This window comes from Schistocerca cancellata, chromosome 9 (genome assembly GCF_023864275.1).
Source record: "Schistocerca cancellata isolate TAMUIC-IGC-003103 chromosome 9, iqSchCanc2.1, whole genome shotgun sequence".
Taxonomy (NCBI): domain Eukaryota; kingdom Metazoa; phylum Arthropoda; class Insecta; order Orthoptera; family Acrididae; genus Schistocerca; species Schistocerca cancellata.
The window spans coordinates 183,567,489-183,593,638 of record NC_064634.1 but is presented as its reverse complement, the minus strand read 5'-3'; the positions used below and the strand labels follow the sequence as shown (position 1 = coordinate 183,593,638).

General features: G+C 42.1%; 1 protein-coding gene across 1 annotated transcript in view; it reads left to right on the top strand.

The window, feature by feature from the left end:
- Nucleotides 1-26,150, top strand: part of LOC126100891 (retinol-binding protein pinta-like) — a 341,960-nt gene that overhangs the window by 295,567 nt on the left and 20,243 nt on the right. Inside the window, exon 5 of the mRNA XM_049911558.1 lies at nucleotides 23,717-23,827. Coding sequence (XP_049767515.1) covers nucleotides 23,717-23,827 — 111 coding nt within the window. The remainder of the gene's footprint in view (nucleotides 1-23,716; nucleotides 23,828-26,150) is intronic.

Here is a 26,150-nt window from a genome sequence, read left to right as displayed (position 1 = left end):
CCCCCTCCCTCCCCCCGCCAACCCATCCCCCTCCCCAAACACATTCATACACCTAACCTGTACCAAAGAGGTATTTACACTTACAGTACTTTGTCTGTTAGTAAATCGAGGGTGCATCAACTTTGGTTGAAACTTTTTGGAAGGGCTATAGAGTTATCAGCGCCACCTCGTCCCTGTACAGGGGTACCAAGAGATTTCTTAGATCCAAAGCATTTTTTCGAGGTAGTAAGTGTGCATACCAAGCTTGGTCAAGATTTGCCCAGACAATCTACAGTTGCGCCATAATAGCCGCCTACACACATACCTCCATTTTTACTTATTTAAATTTTCAGGCACGTTTCGAAGATTACTTCATTATCTTCAGCGGGGATTACCACCTATTTAATATTCACTTGGAATATAATGTTCCCACTTGCGAACTTCCTTATTCTGAGTCTTCCATTTACTGTAAGCGGTCGAAATGAGGTGTGTTTGGTTTCAAGAAGTCAGGAATATGCATACATCTGCTAATGATCAAATTTAATCAGAACACGGGGGATTCAGCTAAGCTTTCACTTCAGGTGTTTAAGATATCGTAATTTAGTTTTCACCAAGACTAATTGTGAAAAAGTCCTCATTAAACAACATATAGTTTCCAGAATGAAATCTTCACCCTGTAGCGGAGTGTGCGCTGATTTGAAACTTCTTGGCATATTAAAACTGTGTGCCGGACCGAGACTTGAACTCGGGACCTTTGCAAAGCTACGCTCCGTAGCGCCTGCTGTTAGAATTATATGAGCATCTCTGTAAGGCTTTCTTGATTACTATACAAAGTAGTGACGAAACGCGTGGCTTTTCTTTGGATCTTTCGTATTTATGAATCCTACGTGCTAAGGGTCACAAACTGACGAACAGTATTAAACTATCGGTCGAATGAGTGTTTTGTAAGCTAGCTTCTTCGTGGATGGACTACTCTTTCTGAGGTGTTCTTGCAGTGAATTTCAGTCTGGCTTCTGAGTTTCCTACGATTATTTTAATATGGTCATTCCACTTTAAACCGTTCCATACAGAAAACTGAGAATCTGTTAGATGAAGATTAGTTTGGCTTTAGGAAAGGTAAGTTGTCAGAGGGGGCAGCTCTGACGTAACGAATGACAATGGAATCAAGACCTAAAAAGAAGTCAAGACACCTTCAGACGATTGGCCGACATGGAAAAAGCGTCAGAAATTCTGAGAAAATAGATGTAAACTGTAAAGAAAGACAGCTGAAAAACAGTTTATACAAGGAGCAAGAGAAAGAACCAAGAATGAAAAGCTAAGAACGCAGCGCTCGAATTACAAAGAATATAAGACAGGGGTGTAGTCTTTCGCCCCTACTGCTCAGTATATCCATTGAAGAAGCGATAACGGAAATTTTAAAAAAATGTTTCAGGAATGGGATTAAAATTCAGGGAGAAAGGATATCAATGATTAGATTCACTGGTGACAATGCTATCCTCTGTGAAACTGAAGAAGGATTACATGATCTGCGCCGGCCGCTGTTGCCGGCCGGTGTGGCGCTTCAGTCTGGAACCGCGCTGTTGCTACGGTCGCAGGTTCGAATCCTGCCTCGGGGATGGATGAGTGTGATGTCCTTAGGTTAGTTAGGTTTAAGTAGTTCTAAGTTCTAGGGGACTGATGACGCCAGATGTTTTAAGTCCCATAGTGCTCAGAGCCATTTGAACATGATCTGTTGAATGGGCTGAATTATCTGTTGACCCCTTACGTTAGATTGAGAGTAAACCGAAGAAAGACGGAAGTGTTGAGATTAGCCGTGAACTTAACATCAAACTTGGTGTCACGAAGTTGTGGAATTCTGCTGCCTTGGAAGCAAAATAACACGTGACGGACTGAGCGAGGAAGACATAGAAAGCAGATTAACACAGGCGAAGAGGGCATTTCTGGCCAAAAGAAGTCTTCTAGTGTCAAAGATCCCCCTATCTGAGGAAGGGTATTTCAAAGAATGTTCATTTGGAGCATAGCATTGTATGAACGCGAATCAAAGATTGCAGAAAACCGGAAAAGAGTAAAGTCGAGGCCGGCCGGAGTGGCCGAGCGGTTAAAGGCGCTACAGTCTGGAACCGCACGACCGCTACGGTCGCAGGTTCGAATCCTGCCTCGGGCATGGATATGTGTGTGTTATCCTTAGGTTAGTTATGTTTAATTAGTTCTAAGTTCTAGGGGACTTATGACCACAGCAGTTGAGTCCCATAGTGCTCAGAGCCATTTGAACCATTTGCGTAAAGTCGAAGCGTTGGGTGTGTGGTGCTATAGAAGCTTGTTGATGATGTGGACTGATGAGAGAAATGCGGAGGTTCTTCGCAGAACCGGCAAAGAGAGGAATATATGAAAAACACTGACAAGAAGGAGGGCAAGAATGATACTGTAGTTCTTTTCTTTTTTAATTTTTTTCTCATCTTTTATTCCCTCCCGGAAAGGGGGCGGCGGACCCTTGTAGAAGTTAGTTCTTTTGAGCCACGCTAGACTAGCTGGAACTGGGGTACGGGGATCCCAATTTAAAATAGTAACTTATCTCACGGCACATTATTTTTGTACTTGCCCGACATTGCAGTCTCGGCAACATGAGCACCACGTGGACCTGCAGGGAACGATATTTTTTAGTCGCCAGTGCTAATCTACAGAACATCCTACTCATTAGTGTGTAGAACATTTTGCGACGAAGGTAAGCAATAAGTTATGTATTTATGTGAAACAGTAAGGATTTAGTCCACGACCAGCGGACAATAGTAATACAACAAAGGTATGAAATTTAAATAAAATGTGCTGTGTCGTCAAACAGGACACGGCCAGGGCAAAAGCACCACAGGCGCAAAAATGCGAGGTTGTGCGAGTTCCATCAGCACCACGGGCGGCGCTGAGGATGAAGATATCGACTTCGCCTCGGCCAATTGCCGGCCGAGAACAATCCGCCAATGACTGGACGACAACGGAGAGAAGCCTACTCGAAAGATAGAAGAGCAGCTCTCTCCCACTTGGTTGTAGATCATCATCCAGGGCTGACTTAGACAGGGACATCGTTAGTGAACTCTTAGAATTGACCAGACAGTTGTTGTAATTGCATGTGCTATGTACTGTGAAGTTTACCTACGACTATTTGCACTTAGCCATTGAGGAGCCTTTTTTGTCTTATATTTCAAGCAGTGTTGCAGACTTCATATTTCAAAATGGCTCTGAGCACTATGGGACTCAACTGCTTTGGTCATAAGTCCCCTAGAACTTAGAACTACTTAAACCTAACTAACCTAAGGACAGCACACAACACCCAGCCAGCACGAGGCAGAGAAAATCCCTGACCCCGACGGGAATCGAACTCGGGAACCCGGGCGTGGGAAGCGAGAACGCTAGCGCACGACCACGAGATGCGGGCTTCATATTTCAACTAGTCACAAAGATAAGTAAGCCTTTTAACTCATTTGTGTGACTTTGTTACTAATTTGTTGGAGTTTTGTAGAACCTTCGTTCTCCAATCCTGTTACCTGACCCTAAGGCATAGCTGTATGATAGTGGGAGAGGAAAATTGTCTTAGAGGTGTACTGCACCAGTAGCCATTCCACGAACTCACAAACTAGGCGTACCGCAACAGTGGCATCTCGGCCTCCACAGCAGTATCGACGAAGCCTTTACAAAACTGGTGTCGGGGCTTTACAAAAAAATGAATGTTTGTGAAATAAATAATGTGACCCAATTTTTTTTTCTGCGACCCTCACGTAGTCTTACGGAGGGGTTTCCAGCCCACGATACTAGCAAGCCAGTACACCACTGTCATTAAGCAACGGTTCTTCCCTTGTTCTTTACAATATTTCTTCCTGGCACGGATACCCTAGTCGCGAGAGGAGTTGGCAGTAGCTTGTCCTCGCGCACTCCTCAGTCACGGCTTCCGTGAGTCTGCTCCACCTACGCCGTCTGACAATGTATTACTGACCTTGGCCGTGGTTCCGCTACGGCACACATCTGGATGGCATTGAACTCAGGTTCGCTGGAGCGTCTCGCCCCCAAGTGCTGACTTCCCCAAAGCAAAACACAGCGGAAACGTGGCCTTCGGTCAGGTCGCCCTCGTTGCGTTCCGTGCGGTGCAGTGTTCTACAAGCCTGTGAGAAGACCTGCCTGTAGCGTTAACATCTGACCGTCCGCGAAATACACTCCTGGAAATTGAAATAAGAACACCGTGAATTCATTGTCCCAGGAAGGGGAAACTTTATTGACACATTCCTGGGGTCAGATACATCACATGATCACACTGACAGAACCACAGGCACATAGACACAGGCAACAGAGCATGCACAATGTCGGCACTAGTACAGTGTATATCCACCTTTCGCAGCAATGCAGGCTGCTATTCTCCCATGGAGACGATCGTAGAGATGCTGGATGTAGTCCTGTGGAACGGCTTGCCATGCCATTTCCACCTGGCGCCTCAGTTGGACCAGCGTTCGTGCTGGACGTGCAGACCGCGTGAGACGACGCTTCATCCAGTCCCAAACATGCTCAATGGGGGACAGATCCGGAGATCTTGCTGGCCAGGGTAGTTGACTTACACCTTCTAGAGCACGTTGGGTGGCACGGGATACATGCGGACGTGCATTGTCCTGTTGGAACAGCAAGTTCCCTTGCCGGTCTAGGAATGGTAGAACGATGGGTTCGATGACGGTTTGGATGTACCGTGCACTATTCAGTGTCCCCTCGACGATCACCAGTGGTGTACGGCCAGTGTAGGAGATCGCTCCCCACACCATGATGCCGGGTGTTGGCCCTGTGTGCCTCGGTCGTATGCAGTCCTGATTGTGGCGCTCACCTGCACGGCGCCAAACACGCATACGACCATCATTGGCACCAAGGCAGAAGCGACTCTCATCGCTGAAGACGACACGTCTCCATTCGTCCCTCCATTCACGCCTGTCGCGACACCACTGGAGGCGGGCTGCACGATGTTGGGGCGTGAGCGGAAGACGGCCTAACGGTGTGCGGGACCGTAGCCCAGCTTCATGGAGACGGTTGCGAATGGTCCTCGCCGATACCCCAGGAGCAACAGTGTCCCTAATTTGCTGGGAAGTGGCGGTGCGGTCCCCTACGGCACTGCGTAGGATCCTACGGTCTTGGCGTGCATCCGTTCGTCGCTGCGGTCCGGTCCTAGGTCGACGGGCACGTGCACCTTCCGCTGACCACTGGCGACAACATCGATGTACTGTGGAGACCTCACGCCCCACGTGTTGAGCAATTCGGCGGTACGTCCACCCGGCCTCCCGCATGCTCACTATACGCCCTCGCTCAAAGTCCGTCAACTGCACATACGGTTCACGTCCACGCTGTCGCGGCATGCTACCAGTGTTAAAGACTGCGATGGAGCTCCGTATGCCACGGCAAACTGGCTGACACTGACGGCGGCGGTGCACAAATGCTGCGCAGCTAGCGCCATTCGACGGTCAACACCGCGGTTCCTGGTGTGTCCGCTGTGCCGTGCGTGTGATCATTGCTTGTACAGCCCTCTCGCAGTGTCCGGAGCAAGTATGGTGGGTCTGAAACACCGGTGTCAATGTGTTCTTTTTTCCATTTCCAGGAGTGTAGAATGAGGAACAACGTAGGCTATAGGCATATACCTACCGCTTCTTCTGCTTTAATAATTTTTGTTTCCTATGGATCAGTATCTGCTGTAGGATAGCAAATAACTTTACGTATCGTGTCTATACTGTAATGTAGGAATAATACCGGGTGGTTATAATTAAACTTTCCCTATTTAACACATTATAACACGGAAACTAGTTACCGTACGGGTACCAAACTTGGTAGCATTAATGTCAAGGACATGGGGGAAGAGAAATCATGCTGAATCAATTCAGCTGAAACACTTTTAACCTTCTGCTACGGTGCGTCATACCATTACATACCGGTACCATTACTGCTACAAAAGGGGCTCGATATGACGCCCATCATTGTCCAAAAGAGATTGAAAGCACAGGATTGCTTTGTGCACAGCAGAACGAAGCATGTACGTAGGTATGCTGGCTACCTCTCTTGATACACTGCTCTTCAGATCAGCACATGTATGAATATTCCCTGGTAAACCCTGTCCTTCAGGTAGCTCCACAACCAGAAATCACAGGGAGCGAGATCAGGTGATAGTGCCAGCCAAGCAATTGGAAACGATCGGTTGATAACTCTATCGTTTCCAAATGCGTTTCGGAGAAGCAAGTGAGCAGCACGAGCGACGTGTGGTGGGGCCCCATCTTGCGTGAAAACGTCTTGCGTCTTTCTCCTGTAGGCCGGGTACAACATGCTGGCGAACATATCGCCGTAACGCTGGCCAGCCACACTGCACGTCTTTGGTCGTTGAGCGCCAATCTGCTCAAAAAACAATGGGCCAGTGACGAACGTAGGCGTGAAGTGTCGTCGCAACTGCCGTCTGCTTCACATCTCCTGTGCAGCTAGCTACGTAAATTTAAGTATTAACTGTGTTTTTCTTGCTTGTTATTTCTTTTCCCGTGAGTTTTTGATTTTAGGAAGCTTTAATTTTCGAGTACTAGTAATAGTTTTCCATAGATTTCGTGTTTGTTTTGAATACAGTCCAGAGACAGTTAGTGCTTATTTTCATTGTTTCCAACAAGAAGTGTCTAGTAACCACAGTTTAATCATCTATCAGCCTCCTTTAGTGAATTAGCAGTCTAGTTCAAAGTTGATTACTTAACTCTCTACAGTAAATCGTTGATTCCTTAGGATGGATAGGATGTGTGACTGCTGTGTACGGACGCAGGAGGAGCTGGCCACTGTTCGCGAACAGCTGAACGTGTTGACGGCCGCGGTCAGCCGTCTCCAGGCTGCTGCCTCGGAGTGTAGCGGCAGTGGGGAGTCTGGTGCGTCGCAACGTACACCCCAGGTGTTACATGCTTCACCCACTGCCCCTGCTGTCGAGATATCTTCGCGGGTACCGGGCGCAGTTGGGCCACCCTCTCCCCAAGGGGAGTGACGGGTTCAGCGGCGTTCGCGGCGCACGAGGTGGAGGGTCAATGTGGAGGCTGGCCGTGTGGCATCGCCTGCTCTGCCTGTGAGGGGACATGTGGCCGCTCCTTCAGCAAGGTCCGAGCAGGCACACGAGGGGGGGGGGGGTTATTAGTGATTGGGTGCTCCAACATTAGGCGGGTGATGGAGCCCCTTAGGGAAATAGCGGAAAGGTCGGGGAAGAAGACCAGTGTTCGCTCTGTCTGCTTGCCTGGGAGGGTCTCATCCGAGATGTGGAGGAGGCCCTGCCGGAGGCGATAGAGAGCACTGGGTGCACCCGACTGCAAATTGTTACTCATGTCGGCACCAATGACTCCTGCCATCTGGGTTCAGAGGTCATCCTCAGTTCATACAGGCGGTTGGTGAAGTTGGTGAAGGCGGAAAGCCTCGCTCGCGGAGTGGAATCTGAGCTAACTATTTGTAGTATCGTTCCCAGAACTGATCGCTGTCCTCTGGTTTGGAGCCGAGTAGGAGGCTTGAACCAGAAGCTCAGACGATTCTGCGGAGATCTGGGGTGCAAATTTCTCGACCTCCGCTATCGGGTGGAGAAATGTAGGGTCCCACTGAATGGGTCAGACGTGCACGACACGCAGGAAGCGGCTACAAGGGTAGCGGAGTACGTGTGGAGTTCACATGTGGGTTTTCTAGGTTAGAGAACTCCCTCCCTAGGCCCGACAAGACGCCTCCTGAGACGCGACAAGGTAGTAGTAGGCAAAACGCAACAGGGAATGACAATATTAATGTGGTAATAGTAAACTGCAGGAGCGTCTATAGAAAGGTCCCAGAACTGCTCTCATTAATAAACGGTCACAATGCCCACATAGTACTAGGGACAGAAATTTGGCGGAAACCAGATGTAAACAGTAATGAAATTCTAAACTCAGACTGGAATTATACCGCAGAGACAGGCTGGACAGTGAAGGGGGAGGCGTGTTTATAGCGATAAGAAGTGCAATAGTATAGAAGGAAATTGACGGAGATCCGAAATGTGAAATAATTTGGGTGAAGGTCACGGTTAAAGCAGGCTCAAACATGGTAACTGGATGTCTCGATAGGCCCCCTGGCTCAGCAGCTGTTGTCACAGAACACCTGAAGGAAAATTTGGAAAATATTTCGATTGATTTCCCGACCATGTTATAGTTTTGGGCGGAGATTTTAATATACCAGATATAGACTGGGAGACTCAAACGTTTATAACGGGTGGCAAGGACAAAGAATCCGTGAAATTTTTTAAGTGCATTATCTGAAAACTACCTTGGCCAGTTAAACAGAGAACCGACTCGTGGCGATAACATATTAGACTTTCTGCTGACAAACAGACCCGAACTATTTGAAACAGTTAACGCAGAACAGGGAATCAGAGATCATAAAGCGGTTACAGCATCTGTGATTTCAGCCGTAAATAGAAATACTAAAAAAGGTAGGAAGATTTTTCTGTTTAGCAAAAGTAACAAAAAGCAGATTACAGAGTACTTGATGGCTCAACACAAAAGTTTTATCTCAAGTACAGATAATATTGAGGATCAGTGGACAAAGTTCAAAACCATCGTACAATATGCTTTAGATGAGTATGTGCCAAGCAAGATCGTAAGAGATGGAAAAGAGCCTCCGTGGTACAACAGCCGAGTTAGAAAGCTGCTACTGAAGCAAAGCGAACTTCACGGCAAACATAAACATAGCCAAAGCATTGCAGACAAACAAAAATTACACGAAGCGAAATGTAGTGTGAGGAGGGCTATGTGAGAGGCGTTCAACGAACTCGAAAGAAAAGTTCTATGTACTGACTCGGCAGAAAATCCTAAGAAATTTTGGTCTTATGTCAAAGCGGTAGATGGATCAAAACAAAATGTCCAGAAACTCTGTGACCAAAATGGTACTGAAACAGAGGATGACAGACTAAAGACCGAAATACTAAATGTCTTTTTCCAAAGCTGTTTCACAGAGGAAGACTGCACTGTAGTTCCTCCTCTAGATTGTCGCACAGATAACAAAATGGTAGATATCGAAATAGATGACAGAGGGATAGAAAAACGATTAAAATCGCTCAAAAGAGGACGCTGGACCTGATGGGATACCAGTTCGATTTTACACAGAGTACGCGAAGGAACTTGCCCCACTTCTTGCAGCGGTGTACCGTAGGTCTCTAGAAGATTGTAGCGTTCCGAAAGATTGGAAAAGGGGCCCAGGTCATCTCCGTTTTCAAGAAGGGACGTCGAATAGATGTGCAGAACTATGGACCTATATCTCTAACGTCGATTAGTTGTAGAATTCTGGAACAGGAATTATGTTCGAGTAAAATGACTTCTCTGGAGACTAGAAATCTACTCTGTAGGAATCAGCATGGGTTTCGAAAAAGACGGTCGTGTGAAACCCAGCTCGCGCTATTCGTCCACGAGACTCAGAGGGCCATAGACACGGGTTCCCAGGTAGATGCCGTGTTTCTTTACTTCCGCGAGGCGTTTGATACAGTTCGCCACAGTCGTTTAATGAACAAAGTAAGAGTACATGGACTATCAGACCAATTGTGTGATTGGATTGAAGAGTTCGTAGATAACAGAACGCAGCATGTCATTCCCAATGGAGAGAAGTCTGCCGAAGTAAGAGCGATTTCAGACGTGCCGCAGGGGAGTGTCGTAGGACCGTTGCTATTCACAATATATATAAATGACCTTGTGGATAACATTGGAAGTTCATTGAGGCTTTTTGCGGATGATGCTGCAGTATATCGAGAGGTTGTAACAATGGAAAACTGTACTGAAATGCAGGAGGATCTGCACCGAATTGACGCATGGTGCAGGGAATGGCAATTGAATCTCAATATAGACAAGTGTAATGTGCTGCGAATACATAGAAAGATAGATCCTTTATCATTTAGCTACAGTATAGCAGGTCAGCAACTGGAAGCAGTTAATTCCATAAATTATTTGGGAGTAGGCATTAGGAGTGATTTAAAATGGAATGGCCATATAAAATTAATCGTCGGTAAAGCAGATGCCAGACAGATTCATTGGAAGAATCCTAAAGAAATGCAGACCGAAAACAAAGGGAGTAGGTTACAGTACACTTGTTCGCCCACTGCTTCAACACTGCTCAACGGTGTGGGATCCGTACCAGATAGGGTTGACAGAAGAGATAGGGAAGATCCAACGGAGAGCAGCGCGCTTCGTTACAGGATCATTTAGTAATCGCGAAAGCGTTACGGAAATGATAGATAAACTCCAGTGGAAGACTCTGCAAGAGAGACGCTCAGTAGCTCGGTACGGGCTTTTGTTGAAGTTTCGAGAACATAGTTTCACCTAGGAGTCCCTCCTACGTATATCTCGCGAAGAGACCATGAGGATAAAATCAGAGAGATTAGAGCCCACGCTGAGGTATACCGACAACCTTTCTTTCCACGAACAATACGAGACTGGAATAGAAGGGAGAACCGATAGAGGTACTCAAGGTACCCTCTGACACACACCGTCACGTGGCTTGCGGAGTATGGATTTAGATGTCATACCATACAGTGACACGTTCACCATACACAGGAACTTCATGCACAGTGACTGGAGGTGAAGATCCCCACACTCGGCAATTCTGTGTGGTCACTTCGCCCATAATTGTGCGTCTTGTGGTGCAAGCTGCTATACGACATGGTCCTTGTACGGACACCATTTGAGAATGGTTCGAAGCATCTTCCGTACAGTCGACCACGGAATGTTCAACTATCGTGACACGGCATGCGCACTGCCTGGCGATCTGGAATTGCCCGCAGCATTGTCTGCCGTAGCAACAGCGATTTCATCAACCACCTTCGGTGCAACCGGTCTTCGGCCTCTTTCCGGAGCGACGCCACGTTCTCCAGTTGCTTCGAACTTCTTTTTCATGTTCCGCACAGCAGGTGGAGAAAGAGGGCTCTTCCGTAATCCTTTCAGCCGGCGATATCCCCGAAATGTAGCTGCAGCATTACTGTTGTTTTGATAATAGAGCTTCACCAATACTGCCCCGCTCCTTTTGTCCAAGATCATATCGACACGTCAAGAAATGCACTGCGACTGATTAGGTATGTGAACTATGAATCACGATGACTGATCACGGCACCTGGTGGCCATAGTTGGAACCGGGCGGTAGCGCTGTGGTGCATGGAAATCATGCGCCGCATACTATGGACATTAATGCTACCGAGTTTGGTACTCGTACAATAGTTGGTTTCCGTGTTATAACGTTGTATATATGGAAAGTTTAATTATAACCACCTGCTACATAATTAAATTTGTACGAGTTTTGGGGGTGCACAGGGCGTGATACTTGGTATACAGAGCTGCCAGCTCTATCAGCAACAATTGCCCTAAACGCCCGGGCATCGTATCGAAACGAGCTTGCATGACAGATGTGGGCATCCCATTTCACGCTGCTTCAAATGAATGCTACAGTTTGTCAATCATAGTGGTATGGTGCGCCAGTCACTCGGAAATCCGTGACGACATGTTTTCAGCGGACGAGCAGTCTGGGGAATATACTGGCCAGGTTAGCAGTAAAACAATTGTTGTCGAATTAGATTAGGGCATCACGGACAACACACCGTCTTGCGTTATCTTGCTGAAAGACAATATCACAGAAACCTCGAAGATAGGACGCAGCAACCGACCTTAAGCCGTCACAAATGCAGTAACGTGGCCACATTACTGGCTATGTGAATTACATGTACCGAGCAAGATGGAGCAGTGGTAACACACTGGACTCGCATGTGGTAGAACGACAGTTCAAACCCGCATCTGGCCATCTACATTTAGATTTTCCTTGAATTCCCTAAATCGCTCCAGGCGAATGCTGGGATGGTTCCTTTGAAAGGGCGCGGCCGATTTTCTTCCCACCCTTGTCAATACGAGCTTGTGCTCCGGCTCTATTGATCTTGACGTCGATGGGGAGCTATACCCAATCTTCCTTTCGTCTTTCTTTGTGAATTACATGTGATCATAGTATGTACGAGGCATGTTTTTAAGTAAGGTCCGTTTTGTTGTAGACAATAGTTTATATCCAGTCTAATACAGGGGTCACCTTTTGAGGATTTGGCACACTTCATTTAACTGGCCGCGAACTTGTCTTGGCGCTGGACTCCTCAAGGTAACTTGGAGGGGAAATCGTACACGCAACCTGTCTGTGAATCGCGTAACTATGTTCCGCGTTGTCGTTTTTTCACTCTTTTGTATTGTATTCTCTGAGGCGAAATCCGGAGACCAGCATAGCATTTGCCTAAACGAGCATTGAAAACAGCCTAAAAACCACGCTCATGCTGGCCAGTGGACCAGTCCGTCATCGATAGTCTGGTGCACAGATTCGAGCAGGTTCCAGCTCACCTCCCTAACTCACAAGTTAGTATGCTGCGTGTTCCACTATACGATTGCACTGTGCATCAGCAATCATAAATGGTATCATTACTTCCCATTCAAACCTGCTAACAGTGAAATGTCTCCCGAGAATTTGGGCAATGAGCTTGCAAAGACCCTGGTACTGCAGAGCCCATGCTTGTGCTGTAAAGGTTAACAACCTTTGGCTCTCCCACACGTTTTCAATGTGTAAGGCTGAGCGAACATAATGCACATTACCCAGGTCAGTAAATAGATCAAATCAGTGGCAACTTCTACACATTTTCTCTCTCTCTCTCTCTCTCCTTTTACAGGCTATATCAAATCCACAGTTGACCCAAGAAACACAGTTGAAACATGAGAGGCAGGACGCATTAAACAATACTTGACCTTCACCTCAACCATGACTGGAGTTATTACTTTACTATGCATTTGACTCAGTACCACACCTACACTTGTCGGAAGTACGATTGTGTGGGATATCAAGCGAAATTTGTGTCTGGACTGAGAATTTCTTGGTAGGGAGGATGTAATATGTCATTGCAGAAGGAGAGTCATTGACAGTTGTCGAAGTTTCTTAGACAGTTGTAGAAGTAACTTTGGAATGTGTTCCAGAGTCGAGTGGTGGCAGTCTTGCTGTTCATCTCATACGTTTAAATGTACAGACAAACAAATGATTGTAATTTTGGAATAATTGTATGATTTATTCACGAGAAAGAGCTTCACATGTTGAGCAAGTCAGTAATGCACTGGTCAACCTCTGGCCCTTATGCAAGCACTTATTCGGATAATACATATTACATCCTCCCTACCAAGAAATTCTCAGTCCAGACACAAATTTCGCTTGATATCCCACACAATCGTACTTCCGACAAGTGTAGGTGTGGTACTGAGTCAAATGCACAGTAAAGTAATAACTCCAGTCATGGTTGAGGTGAAGGTCAAGTATTGTTTAATGCGTCCTGCCTCTCATGCTTCAACTGTGTTTGTTGGGTCAATTGTGGATTTGATATAGCCTGTAAAAGGAGAGAGAGAGAGAGAGAGAGAGAGAAAATGTGTGGAAGTTGCCACTGATTTGATCTATTTACTGACCTGGGTAATGTGCGTTATGTTTGCTCAGCCTTACACATTGAAAACGTGTGGGAGAGCCAAAGGTTGTTAACCTTTACAGCACAAGCATGGGCTCTGCAGTACCAGAGTCTTTGCAAGCTCACTGCCCAAATTCTCGGGAGACATTTCACTGTCATCAGGTTTGAATGGGAAGTAATGATACCATTTATGATTGCTGATGCAGAGTGCAATCGTATAGTGCAACACGCAGCATACTAACTTGTGAGTTGGGGAGGTGAGCTGGAAGCTGCTCGAATCTGTGCACCAGACTAACGATGTTGGACTGGTCCACTGGCCAGCATGAGCGTCGTTTTTAGGCTGTTTTCAATGCTCGTTTAGGCAAATGCTATGCTGGTCTCCGGATTTCGCCTCAGAGAATACAATACAAAAGAGTGAAAAAACGACAACGCAGAACATAGTTACGCGATTCACAGACAGGTTGCGTGTACGATTTCCCCTCCAAGTTACCTTGAGGAGTCCAGCGCCAAGACAAGTTCGCGGCCAGTTAAATGAAGTGTGCCAAATCCTCAAAAGGTGACCCCTGTATTATTCGGATTGATTGATAGTGTTGCTGGGTGTCCTCTGAGGGATGCTGTGCCAATTGCTATCCAAGTGGCACGTTAGATATTCAAAGCCAGAGATGCTTGGAAGGCCTGCCCATAATGCCAAAGTAGGATTTGGCATCCATGATGACCAGGAGCAGAAACTCTTGCCACTTGCGGGCAGGCATTATCTTGCTGAAACATAATCCCAGAATGGCTTGCCATGAAGGGCAACAAAACAGATTACAGAATATCTTCAACGTTCCGCTCTGCTGTAAGAGTGCCATGGATGATGGCCAAAGGGGCTCTACTATGAAAAGAAATGGCATCCCAGACCATCACTGTTGGTTGTCTCGCCGTAAAGCATTAACAGTCAGGTTGGTATCCACTGCTGTCTGGGGTGTCTCCAGACACATCATTGCTGGTTACCACTGCCTAGGAGTGGGACTCATTACTGAAGACAATTCTACTCCAATCAATGAGATTCCAGGTAGAAGAAGTGTGTGGAGATGCCCCAGCCAGCAGTGAGATACCAACCTGACTGTTGGTCACCATATGGCCCAACAACCAAGAGTGATGGTGTGGGGTGCCATTTCTTTTTGTAGCAGGGCCCCTTTCGTTGTCATCCATGGCACCCTTATAGCGCAGCGGTATGTTAACTATATTCTATGACCCATTTCATTGTTGTTCATGGTAAGCCATCCTTGGCTTATATTCCAGCAGGATAATGGCTGCTCTCGGCCAACAAGGTTGCTGGACCTCTGACCAATCGAAAAAATTTGGGCATTGTGGGTAGGGCCTCCAATCATCTCAGGAGTTTGATGATCTAATGTGCCACTTGGACAGAATTTAGTACAATATCCCTCACGAGGGCATCTAACAACTCTATCAATCACGCCAGTGTGTTACTGACTTGCTCAGTTTGTGAAGCTCTTTCCCTTAACAAAATCATACTTTTTTTCTGAAATTGAAATTATTTGTTTAGCTGTACATGTTCATCACATCTATCGGTTTCCGTCCTATTCGGATAATTATTTTGTTGTGCCTATTTTTGTCCTAGTGTATATAAAAATGAATATTCATTTGTTTGTCTTCTATGCATTCATATACCATTCATTCGATTACAATGAAACTTTGGTGAGTTGTTGTGCTCATGCCTGCAAAGGTTTCTTTGGAGTGAGAACAAGTTACTATCCATAGGCATGGAGGTGAAAAGGATGTTACATAGGAGCTTAACTCAGGAACATCTGGAGCAGTTTCAGTCAAATTGTGTATATACATGACTCATTATTTGTATAAACATATTATGGGATTAATACCCCATTCACTCCTATGGATGGGGTGAGCAAACATGACATGTAGAAATATTTGATAATGACCAATATTAACACTAAATCTACATTTTTCAGGGCCACTAGATTTATTGATGACAGTCACAATGATGTTTCACCCCTTGAGTTGGGGAAAGGGCAGGTGACATATCACTATATCTCTGAACACCCCACATAGAGTTTCCCAGCCAACAATGCCGTACGATCATTTCATTTTTTTGTACCAATATTGGCACACACACTTGCCGTCTGGAAAAATTTACTGTGACAATGAATGACCCCTAAGGCAGTGGATTTGGGATTAATAGGGCACATAACATAAGCTTACCAGTAACTCAGGAATGCCTGAAGCAATTTCAACCAAATTTGGTCTCTATCACTAGTGTGGGAGTGACAATGAGAAGGAGTAATGTGTAGCAATGTCCGAAAATTTCCTGTGACATTTATTGATTTAGTTGACTTGGAATATATGTTACAAGTTCTTTACATCATCTGAACAATTCTTTTATTGAGGTGACATTGAATGAGTCAGTTTACAGGATATGTATACCTGATTAGTATTAACATCAATTAACACTTTTTAGTCCTACTCATCTGACTAGACTCATTTTCATTTATTTACTTATTTATTTTTGTTATTGGATACCAACTTTTAAGAAGAAATTCATCAATGGTACAGAAGGAGTTATCCAGGAGAAATGACACTGAAGTAGGCTTGAAACTTTCTTTGCTTGAAATTTTATATTATTGGGCAAATGATCAAAAATTTTGAAATAACAGGCAATTTTTCCCTTTAGCATTGTAGGTATGTATGTCACTGTTATTCTCAAATGTATGAATCACAACCTCTGTCTATTTCATATTGTTCAGTGCATCAATGACATCATGTTTCATGGCCAAAGATAATGCCACGTGGCTCAACAGCACAAACAATTTAATGTCCTGTCTTGAGTAACATGATGATCTGCCTTCACAGCTGCCAGGAGTATTGGTTGCTGACTGGCTATTGTTCATGTCATCATAAGGAAGCCAGAAAGTCTGTAACAGTGCCACCTGATGTATTGGCCTCTGAATAGCTCTACTGACATTTAATCTGTCTCTTAGATTCCAGCCTAACTACACCATTGGAAATTGCTATGAGCAGCAACAAAAATCTTTTGTTTTTTAATCACACGGAAGTTATAAGATTGAAGAAACTCATTCTACACCTACATCTACATTCATATTCTGCAAACCACTGGGAAGTGCATGGCGGAGGGTATGTCCCAATGTACCAGCTATTAGGGTTTCTTCCCATTCCATTCATGTATGGAGTTCAGAAAGAATGATTGTTTGAATACCTCTGTGCCTGTTGTAATTATCCTAATCTTATCCTCACAGTCCCTATGCGAGTGACATGAAGGTGACTGTAGAATATTTGTAGAAACATCATTCAAATCTGGTTCTTGAAGCATAGTTAGTAGGCTTTCTTGGGATAGTTTACGTGTGCCATCAAGAGTCTGCAAGTTAATTTCTTCAGCATATCTGTGACACTTTGTTAGTCCTGTTTGTTACAGGTCGCACACACTTGGGCAATATTCTAGAACCAGTCATGTGAATGACTGTAAGCAATCTCCTTTGTAGTGACTGCACTTCTCCAGTATTCCCCCAATGAACCAAAGCCTACAACCTGCTTCACCCACAGTGGAGATTATATGATCACTTTATTTCATATCCCTACAAAGTGTTACACATAGGTATTTGTGTGAGTTGACGGTTGCAACTGTGACTCATTGATATTATAGTCATAGGATACTACATTTTCTCGTTTTGCAAAGTGCACAGTTTTATATTTCTGTACATTTACAGCAAGTTTCCAATCTTTGTACCACTTTGAAATCCTATCAAGATCTGGCTCAGCATTTATGCAATCTCTTTCAGACAGTCATTCATTATTATACAGTAGTCTTTGTTTCTTTACACTGACTATATACCATGGACAGTTCCTCCCATTGTGAACTGTTCCACTGGGTACACATCTATCCAGTGCATGGTCAACTATTCTATTAAACTTGAGCTGTAGCTCTGTACATGCTCCTGCCCAGTGCTGAAAATTTCGTTTCTTGTTGAGATATGACACTACTGATTTTTTATCTAGTTTATTGAACGTATACATCTTCCTGCTTTTTTTATTTGGCATTTGTACTTTGTTAATCATTGTTGGCACAACTGCATCATGGTCACTGTTACCAGGTTCAAAATGGACATCATCAAAGATGTCAGGCCTATTTATTGCTGTTAGATCCAATATATATCCCTCATGAATGGGGTTCCAAACTATTTGTTCTAGGTAGTTTACAGAGAGGACATTTAGTAATGTATCAAAGGATGTCTTGTCATGCCCACCATTAACAAATCTGTGATTCTTTTCAGTTGATTGTTGGATAGTTAAAGTCTCCACCTATGATTACGGTATGATTGGGTAGCTTAGGTAAAAGTGGACTTTGGTTTCCTCTAAAGTTGTTGGTTATATCGGGAAATAAGTCTGCTTGGTGATAGAAGGATCCAGTTAGCATTTTAGGCCCACTCCTGATAATGAATCTTGCCCAGACAATCTCACATACAGTTACAGTTAATATTTTGGTGAATTTGAGTTTGTCTGCTTTGACAAATACATCACCTCCATTTTCCATTACCCTATCCCTTCTATATACAATTAAATTTGCCCCAAAAAACTCATTGCTATCAATTTCAGGTTTCAGCTACCTTTCTGTACCCAGTATTCCTGAGAGAGCATACTCTCATATGTAAATAAAAACGAATCTTGCAAAACAAACTTGTATTACATTAATAACAATGTCCCAAAATCTGTAACAAATGTAGAGAATGTGAAAAAAATTAGCATATAGCAATATGAAAAACTAGTTCCATTGACTGCATAACTTCACAAACCTGTTCATCATGCATCATCGAACTCTTGCAACTTTAGGCATTATCTTTCATCTTAAGATATTCTGAAGTCTTATACAACTGATATGTTATTAACTGACATTTAATTATAACAAGTTATACCATGAGTGCTGTGTTTGCACCATTGCCTTGAACCAGCATACTGACATAACACACAACTTATAACATAAACACAATGAAATATGATGAAATTCAGTATGGGGTCTGACTGCTGTGGAGTTTCATGCTCAAATCAAGTTGCACTATGATGTCATGAACATTAGCCAATTGCAAACCCAATACCTTGGCATCTTTTAGATGCAGCACACACAGTAGAGATATCACACACACACACACACACACACACACACACACACACACACACACACACACACACATGAGAGATACATGTTATGGAGTTCAGAAGAGTGGAGAATCAGACAGTTGCAGTGGTGTCCTGTTTTCCAAAATGACAACAAGTTGCTTGCAGGATTACAAGTTTCCTCAGAATTCAGATAAAGCTGCAGGGTAAAAGTTGCTAGAGATACAGATAAAATATGTACACAAATTCAAGTGAAACATGTTAAATGTGTCAAAGCTTATGTGTGACATAAGTGTTTGGTTTGTAAAGTAACAACAATAATAATAATACTTTATTCAGCGTCGAGTGATTCATTGCATATGTATAAAACAGCTTACAATTCTTGGCGCGTAGCACACTAATTGATTAACAATACGATCAAAGTACAAATAAAATGGTTTGTTAAACACTTTTTACATATTTTTTGAAGCACCTATTTTTCTGCATGTAAGTATGGTAGCCTTCTAAGGTATAAAAGGGATTTTGTAACAGGAATTTCTTTAGCTGAAATTTAAGCTTCATTGTGGGCAGGATCATAACTATACCAGGCAGTGCATTGCTAACTTTAAACCTGTATATTGTGAACCCATTTCATAGACTGCTGTTGTGTATCTGCTGATGTAAAATTTTTCTTTATTTCTGGTGTTGTACTGATACAAATCAGAGCAAATGTTGGGCTGCAGTCTTTTAAAATGGCTTTTAAAATGTACATGTTTACTACAGTTAGCTCATCAGTTTTTTGAAACAACTCACAGAATTATTCCTTACAGTTTGCTCCACAGATGATTCTTGTAGCCCTTTTCTGAAGTAGCAATAGCTTATTCAGATTTCCTTCGGTAGGACTCCCCAAATTTCTGTAATTCAGGTGATAGGAAAACAGAGCATGTTATGCAGTCTTTAGGACAACAGTGTCTTTGCAGAACTTGCTAATCATATTAATTTCAAAAGTATTCTTAAACAACTTATATGCTAGAGTGTCAACGTGTCCCATTTTAGATTTCTTGAATTGTTAAAATGAGGTATTTTACACCAAACTCCTTTTTTTCCCTACTTCATTGCATATGTATAGTTTAATTTCATCACTAAAACTTTCTGTTAAACTCCATGAGACATGTTTTACTTCTGCTTACATTTAAGTGGCTTTCATTAAAGTAATTAACAGTTTCATTTGTCACATTATTACAGTGGGTCTCTATTTCATTAAATGATGTTTTATTTTTACACACAATGGATGTATCATCTGCATACAGAACTATTTTGGAACTTTGAGTGCAATATCTTATCTCATTTGCATAAATCAAAAACAGAAGAGGACCCAATACTGAGCCCTTGGGAACTCCATATTTTATATTCGTGATTTTGGATTTGTGAATACAAATTTCAGTTTCAAGCAGTACAAACTGTTTTTGGTTACTTACGTAAGATTTTATTAGGTCATGAGCAGTCCCTCTGATGCGAATGTTCCATAGCTTATCTAATAGGATAGTGGCATCCACACACTCAGAGGCTTCCTCAAGGTCAATCTTTACACATGATATATGTTGCTTGTTCTCGATGCCATTTATTGTCTCTTCAATTAACTGAGCAGCTGCTGTGCTAGTTGAGTTACATTTTAAGAACCCATTTTGATTTTCAAACATTAGGTTGTGCATCTGGAGAAAGTTTGTAATTCTGTTATATGTAACTTTTTCAACTATTTTGCAAAAGACAGGAAGTATTGAGATTTGTCTGTAGTTTTGAATCTAGAGTTTGTCACCTTTTTTTAAGATTGGTGTCACCTGAGCTATTTTTAGTGTATCTGGGAAGGTGCCTGATTCTATTACATTATTTCTTGTCACAGACAGACATACAGAGATATTTTGTCTACACACTTTTAATACATTAATAATTAGGCCATCATGCCCTGTGGAACTGGATGATTTTAGAGAGCTAATGATGTTAATTATTTCTTATCAATTTGTGGGGGCTAGATATATGCTATGCTCAGATGGATTGCCTTTAAAAATATACTGCAACTTGTTATGTTTGTCATTGATAGCTTTCCCTAATGAAGAAAAATATCAACTGAATATATTAGCAATTTCCATATGATCTTTTACTACCATCCTACTGTGGTCAATAAGAAAGTCCATACAGGATTTGTCTCTGACTGACTCAAAACTGTTTATCACTCTCCAGACATTGTGCGAAGTCTGAAGCTTGTTTGTAATATAAAATTAGGACAATACTGTACATAGGTACTCCACATGCTGAAGTATCAAGAGCCCAACAAAAATTTATGAGCCCAACAAAACTTTAAGTCTGACAGTATCTTGTTGGTCAGTAGAGTAACAGTACAAATTATACCATGTCCCAGCCAGCACATTGCTGAACACTAGAGTTGCATGGTCATGAAGGTGGTGTGCTGTCCAAGCTGATTCCTTGATGTGGCTGCAAGAGAAGTGCTTTCTGAAGCTGCATTTCTCATAAATGGATATTTATGGGCCTATTTATGCAAGTGACATGGTGGATGCATGAAGAGTTGCTTTTCTGCCAATGAGCTCTATCATCACTGTGTAAACCACCTAGTGGCCTGGCTGGAGTGCTGTTGATGCCCTCTGATGACCTGGCTGCAAAGTTCTAGGGCTGCAAAATCCCAAGTTTTCTACACTGTAGAGGTTGATCTTGCTGCACCCTTATTATTATTATTATTATTATTATTATTATTATTATTATTATGCATATGTTGTGTTTGGTGTCATCAGTGCCTGTTGTCTTGAGCACCACAGCAATAAAATGAACTTTTAACCACTGAAAATAAAAATTTCAGTTGCTAATTGTTGAAAGCCTCACAATTTGTGGCCAAATACCACTGAAATTTTGACTGCATGTCAAATGTTAAGTTAGTTCACCAGTTATCTGTTCCATGAATCATTTCTCAAGACATAAAAATGCAAAATAGATCAGATTACAAGCTCTTAATGTCATTAATTATTGTATATGATTACATATTACCATATTTCATAATGTATACAACAGAACGAATAAGTTAGTTTAGTTTGTATTTTTTTACACTATATGTGTTTATGAGTTCACAGCAAAATAAAAAAAAAAATTAGTAGGAAGAGTTTCCAAGATTAAATATTGTCATTTTGTTTTAAGTTATTTCTCTGTCAGGAATTTTATTTCAGCTGCCAGAGAATCAAACAACTTTGTCACAAAGGCTTCATCACATTGTTTTGCCAAAATCAATTAAGGTGATAGAAAAGTTGTTGTGTCTTTAGTTTTCACAAAAGTGGTCAGCACAGAAATAGTTAAATACATTTATAGTAAAAATTATGTACTGTTAATGAGGAACTATATTTTGTTGATTGAATTGCTTTTAAAAAATTACATACCTAGTAAGATGTCTCATAGAAGCTTATAAGGTCATGCTGAAAATTAATTACTCCAATTTTTATGTGAAAATTCTTAAAGCATTTCAAATAAAAATAAAATTTACTAAAATTCTACATCTTTATTCTTCATGTCTGTATATTTATTTCTGAACATAGTCACCCTTGCAATGAACAAATTTCTCCCAACAAGAGACCACTTTATTGCATGGGCATCACCACCAGGGGGGACAGTGGGGATGTGTTCACCCTCCCCCCTGCCGCCCACCCCCAATATTTTTTGAGAAGCAGTTTCAATTTTTGAGTCTTAGTTGACATAAAACAACACAGCATTCTCATCCAAGCTTAACAATTACACATATTAAAAGTTCTTACACAGTAAGAATTAATGGTTTGTGGCATTTACTAATGTGCCAGTTTTAATTATCTTTGTAGATACAACAATGAGTGATAATTCAAGCACTGTTTATTTTGAAAAACTATTCACTTTGAAACAGTTTCCATAATAATTGCACGCATACAGTCAATACATTTAAATGTTAACACTATATAACATTTTTATATTCAGTAATTGCAAAATACATTTTAATCCAGGCTAAAAATGGCATCCTTTACGAGATTTAAGTTCCATTGAAATATGTGGTCTGAGGCATCAAAAATGCTACAAAGATTGGTTTTAGGTCCTAATTTTTTCCAGATTTTTACAAGGGAGTCTCCCATTTATACAGTCTTGTGCACCCTATCTATTGAGTTGTCCCCACCTCCCCCTTCCCCTCTTCCCAAAAATATAGTACTGGTTACACCCACAGTTTATTGGTATCATCACTCTAGAATGTTTAACTTTGTCAATGGAGCCACAACCTCACCTCTGCTTGCACTGCTTCTTCACTATCAAAGTGAAGTCTTGGAATGTGTTATTGATGATTTGGAAACAGACAAAAATTGTATGGGCCAAATCAGAACTGTATGATCAATGACAGTCCATCCAGAGTGTCAAATTGTTGCAGATGTCAATGCATTCATGTGTACTCTGACATTATCATCCTGAAGGAGAGGGTGCTCCATGTGGATGAACTCTTTGAATTCAAAACTTGATTACGGCCTACTGTTTCCCATGCACTAAAATAATTACATTAGACATTGCCACATTACAAAACACAGTTCAGAGTCCTCTGGTGACAGAAGACTGCAAATATACAGGCATCAAGAATAAAATGTAGAATATTAATAAAATTTGTTTTATTTTCTAAAGTTTTAAAAATTCAAAGGCATTACTTTTTAGTACACCCTTATACATTCCTTATCTCTGTTTATTTGGCAGGCAGGAAACAGGTCCAGTTTGCAAAGATTATTTGTTCTATGGGGGTTGGCTAGTACTTTTTATACTTGAGCATTTCTTTGTAGGCTAAAATTATTGTGTTTCTTCATTGCTTTGATTTCATCAGAGACAGACTACTGTCATTTAGATAGACTGTAATATTAATCATTATGAGTTTTGAAAAATTTCAGCTTCCAACTTCCATTCGTTTTTTACTTTGGTACAATCACAGCTTATGTTCCATTTTCCACATGTAATCTATTTCAGGAATGCTTATTCATCACATTATTTAAATAGGAAAACCAATCTCACTTAGAATATTGTGAAGACAGCAATTAAATGAAACACAATAAAAAGGTGATTATTCTTTTGCAGGACTGCCATCCTGTCCGACTGAAAGGGGTTCACGTCATCAACACAGTCGGTTTCATTGACAAAGTGTTAGCACTTGTGAAGCCCTTCCTAAAAAGTGAAATCATAAAATTGGTGAGACTTCATTATATTTTTATTTAGCCCCATTTAATGTTATTATCTACAACCTATTTTATTTATTTTTTAAGGGTACCATACACTTTGTATAGCTATTACATACTAAAAAGACAGTTGCTGTACTAAATTGAATAGTAATTTAATTTTTACATTACAATGGAACCTGGCTTAATGAGCGCCTACTGTAATGTACAATTCACATAATGAGCTAAACAAATTGCAAAAAATGACTCACTTAATGAACAATGTTTCAAATAACGAGTGACAATAATTTAATGTGATGTTAGCAGCTGTTCACATGCAGCAGGAAAACATTCAACAATATGAACACCTTTCATTGTTGGCAGCAGCATATGAACAATGACTTTAGTACATACTCCAGTCTGGGTTTAGCGCTCTTTCTGCTATCATCATTGTGAAGCTTGTGATCACACATTTTTCTCAACTAGTGTTCACGTAGTGTTTTTTGTGTGCAAATTTTAATAACCATTGTAGAAAAGTCCCTGAAGATAAAGCCACAAGAAGATAACCACAAGAGAAAGAAAATGACCTCAGATATGGAGCTTAAAATTGTTGAAAAATGCGAACATGGTGAGAGTGTTGCTGATTTAGCACGCACATACAATTTGTCTACATCAACTATGTGCACAATCCTCAAGAACAAGGACAAAATTGAGGAGACAAATGCTTCAAAGGAAGTGGCAAGGGCATCTAAACAATAGTTTCATATTCTGGATGCTGTTGAAATGTTGCTCCTTATATGGATAAATGAAAAGCAATTGCAAGGCAACACTATTAGAGAAAACATCATTTATGAGAAGGCGAGAATAATTTTTTGCTGACCTCATTAATAAGATGCCAGGATCATCAGCAGCCAAAAAAAACATGTTTAAGGGAAGCCATGGATGATTTGAGAAGTTTAAGAGAAGAACCAACATCTACAGCATTGTGGGGCACAGCGAAGCAGCCAGCTCTCACACAAAGGCAGCAGAGAACTTCATCAGCAACTTCAAGATGTTTGTAGATTATGAAGGTTATTTGCTGCAGTGGAGTTGTAATTGTGATGAGCCAGGTCTATTCTGGAAAAAGATGCTGAAGCGTACCTCTATAGCACCAGAGGAGAATACATTCCCCCACCACAAGCCAGTGAAAGACTTTCTCACACTGCTATGCTGTGCTAATGCAAGTGGCAGTTGGAAAATTAAACCACTGCTTGTTTACCATTCAGAAACTCTATGAGTCTTCAAGAAGTGTGAAGTCCAGAGGAGCAGGTTAAATGTGATGTGGAGGTCCAACACAAGGCTTGGGTACATGTGATCTTTCCTGTGACTGGATCAGTGAAGCGTTTGGTCCTTCAGTGAATAAATATTTGCTTGAGATGAGTCTGGCACTCAATGCTGCTGCCCATTCTCCAGGCATACAAGACCACCTCCTTGAAGAATTTCAATTCATCAAAATCCAATTTCTGCCTCTCAGCACCACTCGTGTTACTCCAGCCTATCGACCAGCAGATTATTTCTAACTTTAAGAAATGGTACACTAAAGAACTCTTTTGCATTTCTTTGAGTTGACTGAAGCTACCAGTCTTACTCTCAGAGTGTTTTGGAAATATCACTTAAACTTTGTTGCCTGCATCAATATGATCGGAAAGGCACGGGAAGGGGTTACCAAGAGAACTCACACTTCTGCTTGGAATAAGATTTGCCAGAGTGCATTGTCGAATGTGACTCTGAGGCATTTGAGTCAGTACCTGTGGAGCTTGTTGTCAACAAGATTGTGTCTTTGGCCAAGAGCATGAAACTAGAAGTGGATAACAATGATATCGATGAGCTTGTGGAAGATTATGGCCGAAAAATGACCACCTAAGAGCTTATGGAGTTGCAGTGTGTTTCACAGCAGGAGGTTGTGGAGAGAAGTTTTTCAGAGGAGAAGGAGGAGAAGGAGGAGGAGATGGTGGTGGTGGTAACTCCAAAGCACAGTAATCTTCTGGTGCAATAAGAGGAATGCTGAAAGCATGGGAATTGGCTGCATCATACATGGAAAGTCATCACCTCAATAAAACAGTGACTATGCACGCTACAAATTTATTTGTCAACAATGCTGTGTCATATTTTCACCAGGTGTTGAAGCATTGGCAGAAAGAAATGACTATAGATAGCTTCCTAGTGAAAAAGAATTAGTTATGTACTGTAAATAGTTAAGTATATAACACTATATGTACAATTTTCTTTGAATAAATGTCATCAATAAGATAAAACTTTTAGTACTTTTTCTGTGTGGAACACATTATTGTATTTTACATTAATTTATACAGGGTAAA